The sequence below is a fragment of the Opisthocomus hoazin genome, chromosome 2 (genome assembly GCF_030867145.1).
Source record: "Opisthocomus hoazin isolate bOpiHoa1 chromosome 2, bOpiHoa1.hap1, whole genome shotgun sequence".
NCBI lineage: Eukaryota > Metazoa > Chordata > Aves > Opisthocomiformes > Opisthocomidae > Opisthocomus > Opisthocomus hoazin.
Window position 1 is genome coordinate 20,634,423 of NC_134415.1, and position 16,753 is coordinate 20,651,175.

At 47.7% G+C, this 16,753-nt stretch overlaps 2 protein-coding genes across 4 annotated transcripts in view; one reads left to right on the plus strand and one right to left on the minus strand.

Moving 5' to 3' along the window:
• The first annotated feature begins 414 nt into the window (after positions 1-414).
• Positions 415-7,300, plus strand: MRPL33 (mitochondrial ribosomal protein L33). 2 transcript variants are annotated; one of them, XM_075412830.1, is made up of 4 exons: positions 415-497; positions 1,722-1,740; positions 4,693-4,799; positions 6,986-7,300. In XM_075412830.1, the coding sequence occupies exons 1-4, from the start codon at positions 476-478 to the stop codon at positions 7,033-7,035; spliced, it is 198 nt and encodes a 65-aa protein (XP_075268945.1). In that variant the 5' UTR covers positions 415-475; the 3' UTR covers positions 7,036-7,300. The 2 variants fall into 2 exon arrangements, with proteins under 2 accessions (XP_075268945.1, XP_075268946.1); XM_075412831.1 differs by lacking the exon at positions 415-497 and adding an exon at positions 914-979.
• The window catches only part of RBKS (ribokinase), a 69,302-nt gene continuing 59,773 nt past the window's right edge, over positions 7,225-16,753 (minus strand). For both annotated transcript variants that reach the window (XM_075412828.1, XM_075412829.1), the window contains one exon: positions 7,225-8,423. In XM_075412828.1, the coding sequence (XP_075268943.1) occupies positions 8,250-8,423 (174 nt within the window). In that variant the 3' untranslated portion in view covers positions 7,225-8,249. The remainder of the gene's footprint in view (positions 8,424-16,753) is intronic.

Here is a 16,753-nt window from a genome sequence, read left to right on the forward strand (position 1 = left end):
GGAGCTCGCGATCCGACCGGTCACAACGTGAGAGCTGGCCCCGGTGCCCCCCCAGCCCCAGGGTATCCCACAGGCACCGGCCGATTTCGGGGCCCGAGGCCTCGGAGGCCGCGGCAGCACCCACTGCTCGCACCAACGCGGGGAAAGACGGGCCCGGGACGGCAGATGCGCCGAGGGGGGAGGCCGCCGCGGAGCGGGACCCGGGCCCGCCGCGGGCCCACCGCCCCGCCCGGGCTGGCGGCGGGAAGCTCCGGCCTCAGGCGCCGGGCCCCCCAGGCGCGGCCTGCCCTCCCGACCCGCCGCCCGCACGCCAGCCCCCCCCCCGCGCGCGCAGCAGGCCAGGCGGGAAGGCAACGGCCTCGCCCCCGCTCCTAACCCCGCCCCCGCGCCCCGGAAGCGCTTCTGCCGGGCGACCCGGAAGTGCCGGCGGCGGGGGAGGGGGGCTCGCCGGGGCGGCTCAGCGGGGACCGGCGCTATGTTCCTAACGGTGGCGGCTCGTGAGTGCGCGGGGAGGCCCGCGGCTGGGCGCGGGGGGCCGCCTTGGGGGCGGGCGGGGGCCCAGGCGGCGGCGAGGCGACCTGCCCTGCCCGGCCCGGCCCGGCCCGGCCCTTCCCTTCCCTTCCCCTCCCGTGGCCGCGGGGCCCCGCGCCTCCCGGCAGGCAGCGCGCTGGGCCGGGACCCCGCCTCCCGGCGTGCCCCATGCCGCCGCGTGCCGGGGCAGGGCAGCCGTTGGAGGGCGCAGAGCGGGCGCTGCTGCGCCCTTGGTCCGGCGGGTCGGCCCGTCGGTCTGTCGGCCGGTCGGTCGGTGTCTGCCCCGTTCCCCCGAGCAGGCGGAGCCCGCGGTCCCGCGCCGGCTGGGCCCCGTCGCGCCCCGGGAGTGTGGCCGCCGCGGGGAGAGCCCGGCCGGCGGGGTGTCGGCGAGCGGCGCCGGGCCCTGTGGCGAGGGGGGGCTGGGAAGCTTCAGCGCCGGAGCGCAGAGGCGAGAAGCGGCGGGACGGGGCCGGGGGGCGATTCGCGCGCCCCTGGCGGTGCCCGGGTCCGCTCGGGGCCTGGTGCGGGCACGGCGCGAGAGGAGGCCTAAGCAAGACTTTAAGTTTTGGTGGGGTTTTTCCTTTGCGTTTATGCTGTTGGCCAATGATTTCTTTAAATGCAGTGAGCTGACAGAATAAAGTAGTTGTGCCCGCTTGCTGCTGCGCGGCGGGTCGGACCCGGGGGCCTGCAGCCAGCCTCGAGGGAAGGTTGGTGTTGTCCGAGAGCGGCTGCACGTGCGGCCACGCCAGCCTGTGTGTCGGCGCTGCGGCAGGGACTGGAGCAGGGCTGGGTGTGCGCAGGCAGGGGAGAGCGGGACTGCAGCTGTCACCAGCAGCACGGGGTCACGCCGGCCTTAACCGCATATTCACCTGGTGAATTTGTATTTGGCGTCGAAGCTTCGTGTTGGAAGCACCTGGGGCTGTAGCAAGCGCGGTCTGTTGTGCAAAGCGCTGTGTCTGCACGGCACTTAGGAGGGCGGAATGACTGAAGAAAAAGCAGGCGACTGGGAGCACGTAGATGGAAGCACGAGGGGCATTTCTTTTGTGACAGCAAATCTCTTTGCGCAGTCTCTCTGGGGCTGTTGCGAAGGCAGGCAGTGGAAAACTCTATATGTAGCTTATAAAGGAAACGAGATAAAATGATAACTGTTTCTTCTTTTTTTTCCTCTTCTTCATGCTGAAAAAAACCAGTGGCCAAGAGCAAATCTAAGTAAGTGATGTTTTCCTCGCCACTTTTTGATTTCTGCCACCACCCTCTATCTTCAAGTGACTCTACAAAATATTAGGCTTAGAATTTTTTTATATACCTGAGAGAATCACAGAATTATAGAATGGTTTGGGTTGGAAGGGACCTTAAAGATCATCTGGTTCCAACCCCACTGCTGTTAGCAGGGACACCTTCCACTAGACCAGGTTGCTCACAGCTCCGTCTGCCAAGAACGGCAGTCCTTGAGTCTAGCTGTGTCCTCTCTGTCCTTCTGCATGTGTGTCTTTCCACAGGTAAGTGCAGAACGGTGTGAAAAACCCTCAAAGGTTCTAAAATCTCAGCAAAGGCAGGTTTTGTCCTATGGGCTGTCGCATTGCGCTGAGCTGCAATATCCAACGCACCCTGCGCAAGGAAGGCTGCCTCTGTGCTTTATGATTGAAGAGAGGGCATGAATTCCCCCCGTGATCTTCCTCTTGTTTACCTTCCGTACATTTCAGCCGAGGAGGGCAAGCCGAGGTGCAGCGTGGGCCTTGTTGTTTGTGGGCTGGGCTTTGGGCAGGTGCTGTGAGCCATGCTCATATACAGCGTGCAGAACGCTTCCCAGTTCTAGCGCATTTGTGTGTCGATATGTAAGGAGTGGACAGGGCTCCATCAGTGCTCTGGCCATCTTGATTTGCTCTGTAGTTCAGCTCAGGAGAGATGTTGGTGGGCTCTGGAAGAAAATTAGTCACGGCCCTTGGACCTGTAGAGACAGCTGATGTGTTTCAGGGGTTGGAAAGGAAGGGATATATACTTTGAGCACACCAGCAGTCTTACAGTGTGGATGCAAGGAGACAAGATCACGTGGAGAGAATGACTTACATCCAAAATGCTATTTGTAAGAAAATTAGCTAGACAAATCCAAGGGGCTAACGTGGTACACTTATGTGAACATAGTCCTGTCTTCTGATTCTCAGAAGTTGCATTCTGTGCAAGGGTATTACATTTGGTACTGGCCTTTGGCACATTTTCTGATTTTTTTTTTTTTTTAAAGAATCACCCCCAACAGAGCCAGTACCAACCACTTCCTGGGTTTGAAGAGATTCTTCTGTTACAGTATTTGTGCACAATTGTCAGGGTTTGAAAGTAAGAAAACACTTCCCAAGTATGTGCCTGATGGGGAAGAGAGCATTTTGTTATCTCGGTGTTCTACTGTTACCTGTTTGCAGAAACAGCAAAGCAGGATGTTTCCGTGAGGTCAAGAAGTAGCTTTTGAAAATGGTGTTTCTAATGTTAATGTAGTGATTTCCTCTCTCCAACTTCCCCCCTCCCCCTCTTTTTTTTCCTGATGTTCCTTTCTCTGTTCTTTGTATAGTCCCATATATACTTCAGGAATATGTTATCTCTTTATATTATTTATCCTTCTGTGCTCCCCTTGGGTTTTCTCCCTGTGTCCTGATAGCTTTCCACTGTTCTTTTCTGCCTCTGCTCCTAGTTACGTTTCCTCATTGGGCAGCGAGTTTTTTGAACAAGGTGTATTGTTCAGGAAGGGCTTGGCCTCAAATATGTGGTGTGCAAGAATTTCAAGGCCTGGTCATACTGATACCACTGATTCCCCCAGAAAGGGGAAACTGCATAGAGGCTCTGAGGAAGTGGGCGAGGTACAGGGGAAGGGGGTCTGTGTGGTTACTGGTGCGATACATCACACCTGCAGCAGGGTACAGGAGAGGACAGCAGTTGGGGATAATCCCTAGACTATGCTCAGTCAGTTGGTCTGAGGGAATCCAATGTTTTCCTGTTTTATTTTCAACTCGCAGTAAATTAGATTGCAAAGCTGACAAGGGAGAGCTCAGGGAAGTACACTGGTCAGAGCTGCACAAGTGAGGAAGAATGGGTGTCTCCTCAAGGTAAAGTTTGACAGACCATTTTGTATTAGAAGCAGAAGAATCCAGGAAATTGAACACCTACGTGTAGAGATGTATCCATCTCTGTATTGATATGGAAGAGAAAGGTGTAATTTATGGACTGGTTAAAGGGTCTGACATTTCTTTTGAAACTTCAGAAGATGCCCAGTTTCTGGGAAGTTGTACAGATCTTTAAATGCTTCCAGGGCAGTGGGCATGGTGGCGGCTTCCTCAGTCTCCTGGCTTGCCCTGCTCCCAGGGACACCGCGGCTGCTGCCAGGCTGCCCCACAGGCTGAGAGCCCTCCGGTGGGAAGGGGGTTCCTGTGGCCGGGTTAGTGCTAAGCCCTGTGTCTCTGGCGGGATGGATGTGCCGAGGGGCCCTGCTTCTCCTTTTGCACGCCTCGTTCCATCCTATCTGCTCTGGTTCCCCTCTGCATGTGGAAGTGATAGTCTGCGATACGGCGTTATCTTCAGCCCGAGCATCTTTAACTACAATCATCCTTCCTCTCTTGCCATTATCTTTTAAGCCATGGTGTCTCAATTGTATGTTGATTTTTTTTTTTTCTCTCTCTCTTTCCCTCTCTCTCTCTTTCTCTCTCTCATTCTTTCCTGTTTTTCTTACTCCCCTCCTTACTGTTTTGTGGAGGAGCTACTTCTCTCTGGGTTTGTATTCTGTTTAGGAGTTTAGTTAAAACTTGATGCTGGAATTTGTGGTTTATAGTGGGCTCTGTGTCTGTGTTGTAAGTTTAGCCCACAGTATTGAAGCTCCCATCCAGAACATCCATGAAGTTGAAATGAAGTCTCTTACTTGGTTGCCCAGAGAGGTAGTGGAGGCCCCATCCCTGGAAACATTCAAGACCAGGTTGGACAGGGCTCTGAGCAACCTGATCTAGTTAGTGGTGTCCCTGCTTGCTGCGGGAGGGTTGGACTAGATGACCTCTAGGGGTCCCTTCCAACCCAAAACTTTCTATGATTCTATGAGAGTGATTATGCCACATTGTTTATGCTAAAAGCTTGTCCCTTTGGCAGTGCCCCTGTGCGCTGACACAGAGAAATTCCTTGTGACTTCAGATACATTCTGGTGAGGATGAAAAGCGCGGCCGAGACAGGCTACTGCTTCAACATCAGGAGACTCCGACTGCAGGAAAAACTGGTCCTGCTGAGATACGATCCCATCGGTAAGAGCCTGGGGAAGAAGCCAGCCTGCGTTGTATAAGCTTCTCTGACTCTGTGAGGCAAAAGATGTGAACAGAACAGGACTTTTCCCATCTAAGCTGAATGCTATAGCATGTTTCATACTCACACGACTGTATAGTTGCTGTTCTTCGTGACATTCCAGTGGGGAGTAAACGTTACCCTCGTTTTACAGATTGTGGCACTGAAACAAAGTAACAACTTGCCCGATGCATCAGAGCCTTTGATGACAGCCACACCGCATGTTAGTGGCAAAGCTGAGTGACACAGGAGTTCTTTCATTCCCTTTCTTTGTGTGGTTTGCTAGACTGTGCCACCTCCAACGAGCAGCCATGAAGTATGCATCAACAGAAATGTTCTGTTAAGCTGCCATGGGTGCTCTAGACAATACATTCTAATCATCACTTACAAAACGGACTTTTTTCTTTTAAAGAAATAAACACAATTTTTTCTCTCCTCCCCAAATGATACTGCTCTCCAGATGACAGTTTGTGGGTTCTTTTATGTTCCTCTGGTCCTTGCATATATTCTCAGTTTAAGAACCCCATTTGTTGGGGGGTTATAGCACTTGCCAAGCTGCCTTTTGCTCACCAAGCTTTTTGAAAGGTGACTAAGAGCTCAAGTTCTGGGGGGAGAAACTAGTCTGTAGTTAACATTAAAAAGCTTAATTTAACATTTAAAAGCTTAATTTGGGGAAACTTAGAATTTAAACCAGACCATGCCAGAAATAGCATGGGGGCACTAATGCAAAAAAAGCTTATTTAAATCTATAGAAATGTATGAAGAAATGTATTAAGCAGCTCTAAGTAGATAACATAATGGATGCCTGCTAGTTATGTGGTTCATGCTTATTTTTTTCTTACAATTTTATGTTCTTGTTATATGGCGAACCGTTTCGTAGTCAGATCTAAGAGTACAGGAGCTTTATGGCAGGTGAAAGAAACCACCAGCGCAACCGTATGCTCTCATCCAAGCACTCTTGCTGACAAAGGTTGTGGCTTTCCTGAATTCCATACAGAAGGGGAATCGGATTATTTTCTTGAATAAGAAAATTTTAAATTACTGCATCAAAACATTATGCAAAGCGATCCTCCAGAAGCTTCGCAACTTGTAGGAAATGTGAAGAGAGCGGAGAGCCCAGGCTAAGTGGTGCTTCTGTTGCAGAACACGTAGTAGGTTGTTGAAGTACGAAATTGGAAGTCATTAAGAAAAAAAATCTCTGCTCTTTGTAGCCTGTAGTAGAACACAAGTGAGAAACTGATGTGAGAAAGTGCTGCATGTGTGAAGGGAAGTAAATTTGAGTCTAGATACCAACTCACATCAGGAATATGTTAGGAAGCATTTTCACTTGGCATGTATTTTCACCTTATGTTTTGTACTTCTCAAAAACCTGGGCCTCCACAGAATGAAGCTTTTTAGTGAAGTAGTGGCAGTAGTGCCCAAGTTTCACTACCTCCTAACTGCAGCAACAGAATGTGTTACTAAGTTCCAGTATTTCTTAAAGCGAAACTTTTATGTGGAAGAAGAGATTTTGTTACTGTGTGGATTGCTCTTGCGTAGCTTTCAAAGGAATTAATGTAATGAAGGTCTGTCAGAACAGCCATGCTTTTCAAATGGCTTGATTATTTTTAAACTTTTTTTTTAGTAATTCATTGACTTTGCTTAACCTGTAGCTGAACTGACTTTGCTAACATTGGCATCAGGCACTGGAGGCAGGGTCGGTTTGTGCCTCCTGGAGAGATCCACAGGATACTTGGTTAACTTTCCAGTCAGTCTGTGAGACCGACTAGAACCAGCTCATCATCTGGAGTTGTTTGGGCTCTGAAGTTGAAGAGTTGTAGAAAGCAGCAAGAACCTATTTTTGTCTCCACTTCAAGCAGCTGTGACTCAGAATAGTCACACAGAGCAGCTGGTGAATGTTTTCAGCCACACAAATCCTGATACTTATTTTCACGGAGGTAAAATGGACCTCTTAGGAACTAAAAATTCCATGTGGTAAAGCAAAAGCACTACTGAACGCCTTCAAGAGTTGGTTGAGAACAGCACTGTGCCAGTCAGTTGCTCCACACTCATTTAAACAGCAAAGGCAGCCAGGAGGAAGGGACATAGGCTCACTGAATTGAGTTTTAACACTTCACGCTTCTTAACAGATTCTTTTTTTCCCCTGTAGCAAAGAGACGTGTCCTCTTCACAGAGAAGAGAAAAATTCGCTCCATCTGAACAATGACTGGACTTGATTTATGCACGAGGAGAGGACGGTTTGGGGGGAGGACGGGGTGAACGCTGATTCAGAAATCCAGCAACATGGGCTGAAAAGAGAGGAAATGAACTGGGATCACCGTCTCCTGTGATTTGAAGGCCATTGTGAATAAAACAATGTAGAGAGAGAAAATTCTTAATGTCTGGACATAGATCATCACAGTAACATTTATTTATCTTCTGAGTTATTTTTACAGTACTCAATTAAAAAAAATTAAATAGCAAATCCCATTGTCTGTGTTTTCCATTGTGAAACAGGCCGTAATCTTCAAAGTAACTATTGTTTTGTAAGGCAATAAAAATTAACATTTTCCACAGCAGGAATTCAATGGCAGGATTGCAAGTTTTTCTAACCTACCAGCCGCAGATTCAACAGTAGTGACCACGAATTGGTGTCATTTCTTGAAGGGGGAGTGTTGCACCAGCTCCTTCCTAGGAAAGGAACAAGCAACGGGAACCTGGTGAAGTAAGACGAGCTTTTGGATAAGCTACGACCATGGCTAAAAGGGCTACATTATTTTCAGTAAGCGGGATGGATTTTTCACTCCTGGATTTTTGTGAAGCATGAAGAAAGCAGACAGCCAAAGTAGTTCTCTGGCTGATGTTGGAAGTTTTTAATTAGCCCACCTACGTTCAGAGCAATATGGCTAGAAACATTTTTCTAAGTCTACCTCAATAGCACTCTTCTCTTCCGTGCAGTTCGAGGGAGCTTCCCGAGTCCGGCAGAGCGCAGTGCTGCAGCCACGCCGGAGGCACGCGGGAACAGATGGGCCGGGGCTGGATGCACGGTGCTTTGTTACGAGCTAAATGCTGGCAGCAAGCTCAGAGTGAATGCTGTGCTTCACGTGCTGGCATCACGCGTCAGAAGTTCTGATAAAATCAACTGAAAATATCACCAGGAGCCCGCTACCCTGCAGAGGTCCTGCTGCAAGCCTTGTGTAGTTCAGTATAGCTCGTTGTGTGGGGCCAGAGCAACCTGCCGGGCCACGTTTAAAAGACCCACCACCCCCACTCCATCTCACTGCTGTGGAACAGAAACGAACAGGATTCCTCAAACAAGAAACAAAGAGACTTCCCTGATCTTTCCAGTCAGCAGAGGAGAACCTCAGTGCAGTCAGGAGAATAATGCTGTCTGGGATAAGATAAAATCAGTACGCTGAGCTAGACAACGTCAATTAGAAAAGGTCCTGAGGCAAGTCCTTCCTGTAAGGATATGAAGATTGTGTCCCTGATGCCTGGACGCTCACTGATGCGACACAGTTAGACTTCCTGATCATTTCCTCCATGGGTAACTTGGGATAGTAAGCCAGGTAGAAGGCCAGTGCTCCCACAAAACTGTCTCCAGCTCCCTAGAATAAAAGAACAAACAAGCTGAAGTGTACTCGCACAGGGAAACGATTCAGATGCATTTACTGGAAAGACAAAAGTTGCAGCACTGATTGCAGGAGTGAGGAAATTCTCCAGGGGTTGAGTTCAGTTCACCTTTCTATGCCTAGGAAATTCTGCCACGTTGAACTAATGCCACAGCACTACCTTTGTGCCCAGCTGTTGAATCAAGGTACTCATTACAGTATGGCGCAAATGTATTGAAAAAGGCAAGCGTGCTACAGCTCAGCAACCCGCTGTTACACACACTGCTTTTGAAACTTCCTGTTGTTGGAGTGCCTGATTTTGATTTCTCAACCTGAATGTTTCATTAAAGCTATTTTTCTCTCCTTTGACTTCTGTTTTTCATAAAGGGCAGTGGTAGAAGGGACAGAGAAAAGGGGAAAAAAATAAGCCATGTGGCTTGTGGTGTCTGTAAATTCCTAGTTGCAGAAGGATACATTTTGATGCCTCCAGAACTTAGCTGTTGTTCATTAAAAAGGTCCCACTAACGAAGGTCTCTGCTGTGTCTGTCACATAAACCACTCTTGTTCCTGGGGTGGGCTTTGCCACCTGTGCTGAATTTGACCGTGGGGCTGGAGCTCTGGCAGCCGTGGGCCCCCAGAGCCACCTGTCCCCAGCCGTGTCTCCCAGGAGCTGCCCGATGCTCTGCCCCGCGCAAGCCCTCCGCAGACAGAGTACGCCTTCCCCACACGGGTGCCGGCCGTGCCCCGGCTTGCTCTCACCCTCCAGCCCCACTGCCACTCACTAGTTCTGCTCTCATCTGTTTGTTTGCCTCCCGAGCGCTTTGTAACAGTAACTGTTGTTTTAACCATGTTCGGTGCTCTGTAGTGTCCCCAACAACTGGCAAAATGAATAATTTCTAACTTCATTTGCTCATTTCATTTCACAGCGTCCCTTCTCCCCTGAAACTGGCTTGACCTCTAAGGCCAGACTGATGGCAAGTCTTGTTGGTACCATAAATCTGGTTCTAAGGTCCCCTTTTTTTAATCACACTTTTATACCAGTAAAAGCGTTGCACTCGACACACTGGTAATACCTTATTTAATTCAAGAACCAGCATATGGACTATCTCCCCTGAGGGGTTTTGCCTCTGTAGTTGTAATAAATAGGCCCCAAGAGTCACAGGACGAGAGCAAAGGGCCTGGAAAAAGTTAGTTACGATGGCTGAGCAAAGGTTCTAACTGGAAGTTAAGGCTAGGAAGCAATTTTCCAATTTTGAGTTCTAGTCATTCTCAGTGTTAAACTCCTATTTACCCTAAAATCAGCAGCATATAATGTCATTTCCAGCAAAAAAATCTGTTGGTGCCTACAAGCAGCTGACAGGGCAGAGCAGCGTGGCAACAGCAAGGGAACCCTAAAGGGGGTGAGCGCAGGGTACAGGCACCCACGCGCGGTGCCGCCCGTCTCTCCTCGCCCAGCCCTTCCACAGCAGCTGTTTGCACTGGTGTTTCCAGTCAGGAAACTCCCATTTAACTCTCGCTTAGCCTGAAGTTTGGATGCTGTCTTCCATCGCCTTCACAGCAGGGTACGATGGAGAGGGTCACCTGGCAAATTACATGTTAAAAGGCGAAGTCATGCCCCGGCACGCAGCCGTAGCAGCACCTGTTTCAACAGTTCTCTGCTCCTGAACACGCGAGGGGCAGGCGAAGGTTTTTATCAATTTCTCTTGGGCCTTTGTCTCCCTTCTGGTTTCCAGAGTGCTCCCACAATGGCAGGTGGAGCAGGAGCAGGGGACTGCGAGTTAAGCATTGCCAGTATCTTTTGTCTGATGCATAATACAGAAATCTCCGGCCCATCTCAGAGTTTATAATCTAATCGGGGCATCATTAATTATTAAAGTTATTTTCGCGCTGCTGTTACAGACAGAAGTAGAATTTCAGCAAGCGGATCTGTTAGCTGAGCTCTAGCAGGAGGAACTAATCATTTTTACACCAAATATTTCTCATACAGATCACTGGGTAGCAGAACTGGCCAAATATTATTATAATGAGGAATACTCATAATATCTGGTGTCAAATAGCATAAACTATTACTTGGCAGCAGCACGGAGCAGAATACTGTCTTTCTGATCTTTTTTTTATGGAGGTAACTAAATACTGCCCCAAACAATTGCTGCGCTGTTTGCTGTCGGAGCGAAAAAAGACTAACCGCCCATCGCCCAGGTCGTGGTCCGGGTGACGGCAAGGTGGAACTCGGGTGCTGCCTGCCGCGTTACTGTGCCTCGCCACTCGCGGGTGATGCTCTGAGGTGGCGAGATGGCTGCAGATCGCCCGTTTGGCCAGGCTGAACTGTGTTAAGTGACTACAAAGGTGGAAAAGGGGGTGAACAGCAGACTTCCACGCAGAGTGGAAAAAGGCCACCCAGTATTTTTTTGCAAGAGAAAAATTAGCATTATGGGATGGTTGGAGAACAGACAGAACGATATGATGCCAGTAAACTTTCGCTGAAATCCTTACCTCCCATATGTAGATTGAAGCAGTCAGTGTCTCCAAAGCTCAGCTACTACAGACCCCAAGGGTACTACAGATTCAGTTGTTGCTACGTAAATGTTTTGTGTGGGGGTTGTTTTCAGTACAGGAGCTACTACACCAAGAACAGTGGCAGGTATCAGACCGCTTATGTAGGTACCCTGTTCCACCTTGCTTCTGCTCTGGGCAGACAGGACTGGTCCAACGCAACTTAATGAGGAACAGCAGAACTGATTCAGCTGCAAGGTTAGCTGCAATACAAACTATTTCAGGCTTACAGAAACAGACCTTCCTTCTTTGGTATTGTGGATTAAACTGAGTTGGGTTTGGTAGATTCAGAAAAGGTCAGCACAGAGCAGAAGAAGGAACAAGCTCAGAGTAAAATCAAGATTATCCAAACTCCGGATTAGCAAATATTAGCTTTGCATTTAACTCTTTCAAAACCTGCTAGAAGAAAAAAAAAAACCAAAACACTCTAATTTGCAAGAATAATGAATTTTGAAAATGACCAGTAAGGTGCATTTATTCTGCCCACTAACAAAATATAAACACAGAATATGTAATATTTTATGTTCTTCAGCATTTGTCTTCCAGGAATCCTAATACACTGCAGACTTTGAGATACTCCTCATATCCCTGAGCGCCTGGAGACAATTCATTCCATTCCATTATAAGAATATAACTTGTTTAACCTTTCTCTAAAGTAGGAGATGCTAATTTGTATGAAATAAAATAAAGAATTGGATCAAAAAATTTGTCTGATATGGCGTGGCTCATTCTAAAATGCAAATGTTACGGTTTTGACTAAGTTTTATGGTTTTGAAGTAATTTTGAAAACCTATTTATATTCTGTGCCACTGGTCTGAAAGGTCCTTGTTTTCCTGTGTGTCTGGAAAAGGGCATTTTTGTTTGTTACAATCCAGCGCTGGCTGAGATTCTGTGCCTCCAGAGAAGAGAAAGCCCACGAAAACACTGCTATTTATACCTTAGCTTTTGTTAGTCCTGATTTGTCAGAAGCTGGTTCACAACTTTAGTACAACTATTTTTATACAACGCTGCCCTGAGGAGCTTTTTAAGGAAAGTGCTTTGTAAGTGAAAACTGTATTGTTTGACAGTCTGTCCAGCAAGTAACGCATTTTTCTGTCAGTCATGCATAGAATAATGGGATGCATTTCACTTACACAATAAGATGACTTGTTCACCAAAGAAATTTGGAGGCCAAGAGGCCAAAAGCTACAGTTCACAGCGTGGCAGCAGTTGCACTGCCTTGTTCCAGGGCAACCTCCAGCTCAGCCTTCGCCCTCCCAGCCCATCCTCTTGGGCCGGAGTAATGGCAAACATGTAAGAACAGGAAGGGGCTCTCACAAAACTTTGCTTGGGTGATTTTTAAGAAGTCACAGTCCATGTGCGCTCTGTGTATGACATGGATTCATTCTATTAAATACATTGTAAGAGCATGTTACCAAGTTCTAAAAGGAATACAGCAGTACAAGGGAAAAATGAGGCATGCCTGTAATGATAAATTCTTCGTCTAGTGAATAAATCAAAGCATCAATCCAAAAGCTGTCAAAAACTGCATCAAGATGTAGAATCAACGCTACTGCTTGCAATGATGCTTGTAGTCTCCTATGAGCATTCACAGCAGTGCCCACATGAACGAAGCCTGAGGATGACACTGCTTCAGTGCCGTCTAAACACACAGCAACGCAGAGATGCCCAGCTCTGTCGAAGGAATTGGGCCTTGGAGAATTCCTGCTGTATTTATAGCACTTCATAACTGTGTGACACTGGATTATGCTAAGGACGTTATTGCTCTGTGTCACATCTGCTCAACGTTCCTTGCTGCGCCCCTGCCTACGCTGCACCCGAACTACAAATTAGCCCTACGTAACAGAAAAATATCTGTCAGTGAAGACGCTCACCATCCATTCCCCATTCCTGGGGAAAGCCTGTGTCTCCCTGCAAGAATCCCTGGGCTGTGCTTTGATGAAAGGTTACGAGTGGAACTGGAGAAACACTGCCAGCCTTTGGGATATATTCAGACACTCTTGTGCCAAGAGGGTCTATGTCTCAGCTACGAGATAATTTCAGCTGAAATGCTCAGGGAGTAAAATATCCCTTGGTAACAGTGGTTGAATCAGTTATACAGCTTTTTTTTTTTGTCTTTATTTTTATGATTTCCTTCTCCCTGAAAGAGCCCATGTTTATCCTCTGTGTGTTGGAGAACAGTTTATTTCTGGAAATGTTACTGGCTGTTTTTTTGACTTTTACATTTATTTGCCTGTGCAATACATTTTTTTTTCCTTTAAATTTTTGGGTGTTTTAATATTCCCTCCCCTTTTTCCTTATGTTTCACTGGAGAGATATTTTGGCAGTTTGAATCAAGACAGTCTTTAAATTAAACTAACTCCACTATCTTGAAACTTTCCTGAAATTAAACTAATTCGACTGTCTTCAAACTATTTCCTAAGTTCAAGGCCTACCAAGGGTGCCTACTCCCATGGTGTCTGGAGTTACTGATCCTGTGTGGAAGGACTGCCGTCTTCCTAGGGCACCCCACAGATACCGTGGGGCTCTGCAAGGCTGTGCTTACAGGAGCAGACCTTTGGTCACAAACCTCTAAAACCTGAAATATTTGAAAATTATGAAGAGATTCTCCACTAGCACAATTACAACTGTATCTATGCATGGAGTTTTGAGACAGAACAAAACCACAGAAAGTCCTTAACATGGAACAGGCTGCCCAAGAAGGTGGTCGAGTCCCCATCCCTGGAGGTGTTTAAAAAACGCGTAGATGTGGCACTTTAGGGTATGGTTTAGTAGGCATGGTGTTGTTGGGTGGATGGTTGGAGTTGATGATCTTAGAGGTCTTTTCCAACCTATGATTCTATGATTCTATCTGGAACTACCAAATAAAAACCAAATGAACTTGAAACAAATAGCAGGGCTTGCCTTTTGAGGTCTAAGTTAGGCTTTTGGTGCAGATTAGAGAGCACTGCAAAGCCCACTCGGGTTGAAGATAAAGGAGAAGTACTCGGAGAAGCACCCCGTGCCCCAGACCTTCAGGGCCTGGATCCACAGCTGCATTACCGTGCTTAATCTGTGCTCTGCTAACTGAGTGTTCCTGCAGTCTTGTCACAAAGACAAGCTAGAGTATGTTACCCTAATCCAAACTGTATATACAGAGAGAATCCATGGTAGCGGTGCTCATTTGTTCCTTTCTTCTTGCCCTCTGCCTCCCCCAAACACACCGCAGCGCTGTCTGACGTGGGCTGCACGCTCTGGACCGAGCCTGGGGAGCTGCGATGCTGCTGCCCCGCCGGACGCTCCCTCCTCCCAGCCACGTGCAGCGCGGCTGCATGCAGCCACTGTTTCACAGCGGCGGGAGGTGTAAGCTAACACATTTTAATTTGCATTCCCTGTAGGCTGATAGTGCAGTCTTGATTCCAGGGATTCAGAACGCAGTTTCATAATCAGCTTAAGCCAATCCACAGTTATGTTATTGCTGGAAGGCTCAGTCCCCACTCATGTTTTTATCCTTGTCTGAGGTTCCCACGCCCTCCCCTACACCAGAAACAGGACTCGTGCGGCCACGCAGTGAGGCAGATCAGATCTCTGACCCATCTGAAGATGAAGTCAGCCAACACTGACCAAGAAACATCAGTTTCCACCCAGATCAGCCAGCTGCTGTATTACCATGCGGTAGTTAGTCCAATGCAAAGGAGAAAAAGGTTAGAAACGCTCCTCTCAGCAGCAGCAAGATCTTGGATCAGCTTAAGCCAACTGTGAAACCTCACCCTTGGTCAACATCAGGCAATTCATTAACTCACTTGTGTATCCAAGTCCTAACGCCCTAGCTCCTCGTTCAGACAGGGAAAGTCGTTTGTTCCACTCTTCCCCCTGTACCCTGTGGGCTCAGTCCAGAGGAATGAGGGAACGATCACGCTTCCTTTCTGTATCTGTTCCAGACTCTGTTCTGGGAAGCCGTGGGAAGGAGCAATCCCTGACTTTCTTGCATTTATGTTGCGTCGTACTTGCATGGCCACGCATGGGGAAAATTTCTTGCTCGCTTACTCAAGCTGAACCAGGGAAGCATGTCATCTGGTCCTTCACATGTCCTGAGAACTTAGAGGTAACTAAACTACACCCACTGTAGACTATCAGTTGGGAAACATCAAAACCAAAGCACACCACACAACGCTTCACATCAGTCGTCAGGAATTTTTACCCACTTCCTGACAGATTTCCTGATGGTTCATTAACAGTGATTAATCAGCCTGACTGTTAACCCCCTGCATTCCTGAGAGATTAATCTTGATACGAGGCCTCCTGCATGCATTTTCTTTCCTTTCTGAAACATCCTACTACATGAAGTTATTCACTGTTTTCAAAAAGACCAACGACAAGCACTACAGATGCATGAATTCCCCTGAAGTTATCTGGTTTGTGGTGAATGTTGGAAATAAAACGTACAACATTCACAACTCAGCAGTTTTTAATTTGTATGTCATCTAAAAAGCTCAGCTGAAAGTATCTAGAGATCTGGCAATATCACACAGTCCTGCTTTACATTTCAAAGCCCCTATACGGCATGTGTTTGGAAGGCAGGTAACAGCGCTCTCATTTCACACGACAGGAAATGAACCCAACTTCAGACCAAGAATGTCAGGAACACTCACTTTGATACATCTGTGGGCTGAATCCTGACTTTAACAGGAGTCACATGCGCTACTCATCCTTTGAAAATGAGGCACAACCCCAAAACTGAGGTATCCAAAGTCAGTACGTGGACCTCCCCAAGCTGCCCACAGCTCTGCTAGGCTCTCAGTCAGGAGCAGAACGGCTGTTCACAAGAAAAATACTGCAAGGTGTCTGTGAGGTGATGGCTTTCTCTCAGCGCATCCTGACAAAATTTGGGAGGGAGCACGGTAGAGCTTCGTTCTGCCAGGTAATATTATTCCATTATACCACTCAGCACCAGGAAAGAAAGTTGTTCTGTGTTACAGACTAACGCCGGAAAGCCAACAAAGTACTCACCCACAGGGAGCACTGTTCTGAATCATCACAACAATTCAGTGTGATGATGCTCATATAAACTTCTTTCAACTCCAGATAGCATTAATGAGAGGTGACGAATTTATTTCTTTCTTACACAATGGAGTAAGAGCACTGCACCAGGAACTCCACATGCTGTTCTGAGAGCAACGATCCATGTTGCTGAAGCTGTGAGATTACCATCAACCAAAAAATTCACCGCTACTCTGCTTCCAGTAGTACCAGAGTGATAGGTATTTTGGCATGGAATATTTCAATTTAGGACACGCTTCTGTGTAAATTTTCAGTTTAAGCTTCAGCTAGCTTTTGCCTTGCTACCTGCTTCTTCCCTGGTTTCACACATGAGCTATGATCTGTGACCTCCTTTCATTTGACCTGAAAGTTCACCCCTCACACAGAAACTCAAAACCAGCAGAGGAAACCCTCCACGCTTGCTTTTTTACTGGAGTGCATATAGAAAACATACAACATAGGAAACACAGTAAAGCTCTCATTACACTTCAGCTCAACACAAAACTCTCCAGTGGCACTCTTGCAAAGAACAGCATAAATACCAAGATGTGCCAACTACAGGGAAGCACGCAGACATCGCTGCTAACAGACATAAGACGGACTTTCAGCTGGACGTGCCACAGGAGCTGTATCTACCTTTCCCAAAGTTTGAACTTGCACAGAATCAGAGCTGTGGTTGAAGCTGCTCGGCACTAAATATAGCAGCTCCTCCGAATGTTGATTTGTACTTCTCAAACTGGTTTATCAAGCCTCAA

What these genes read in the sequence shown, in the direction of transcription:
- MRPL33 (XM_075412830.1), top strand. Translation starts at nt 476, where the DNA reads ATGTTCCTAACGGTGGCGGCTC. An exon ending in GCTGAGATACGATCCCATCG is followed by an intron (nt 4,800 to 6,985) that starts GTAAGAGCCTGG and finishes TTTCCCCTGTAG; the next exon opens with CAAAGAGACGTGTCCTCTTC.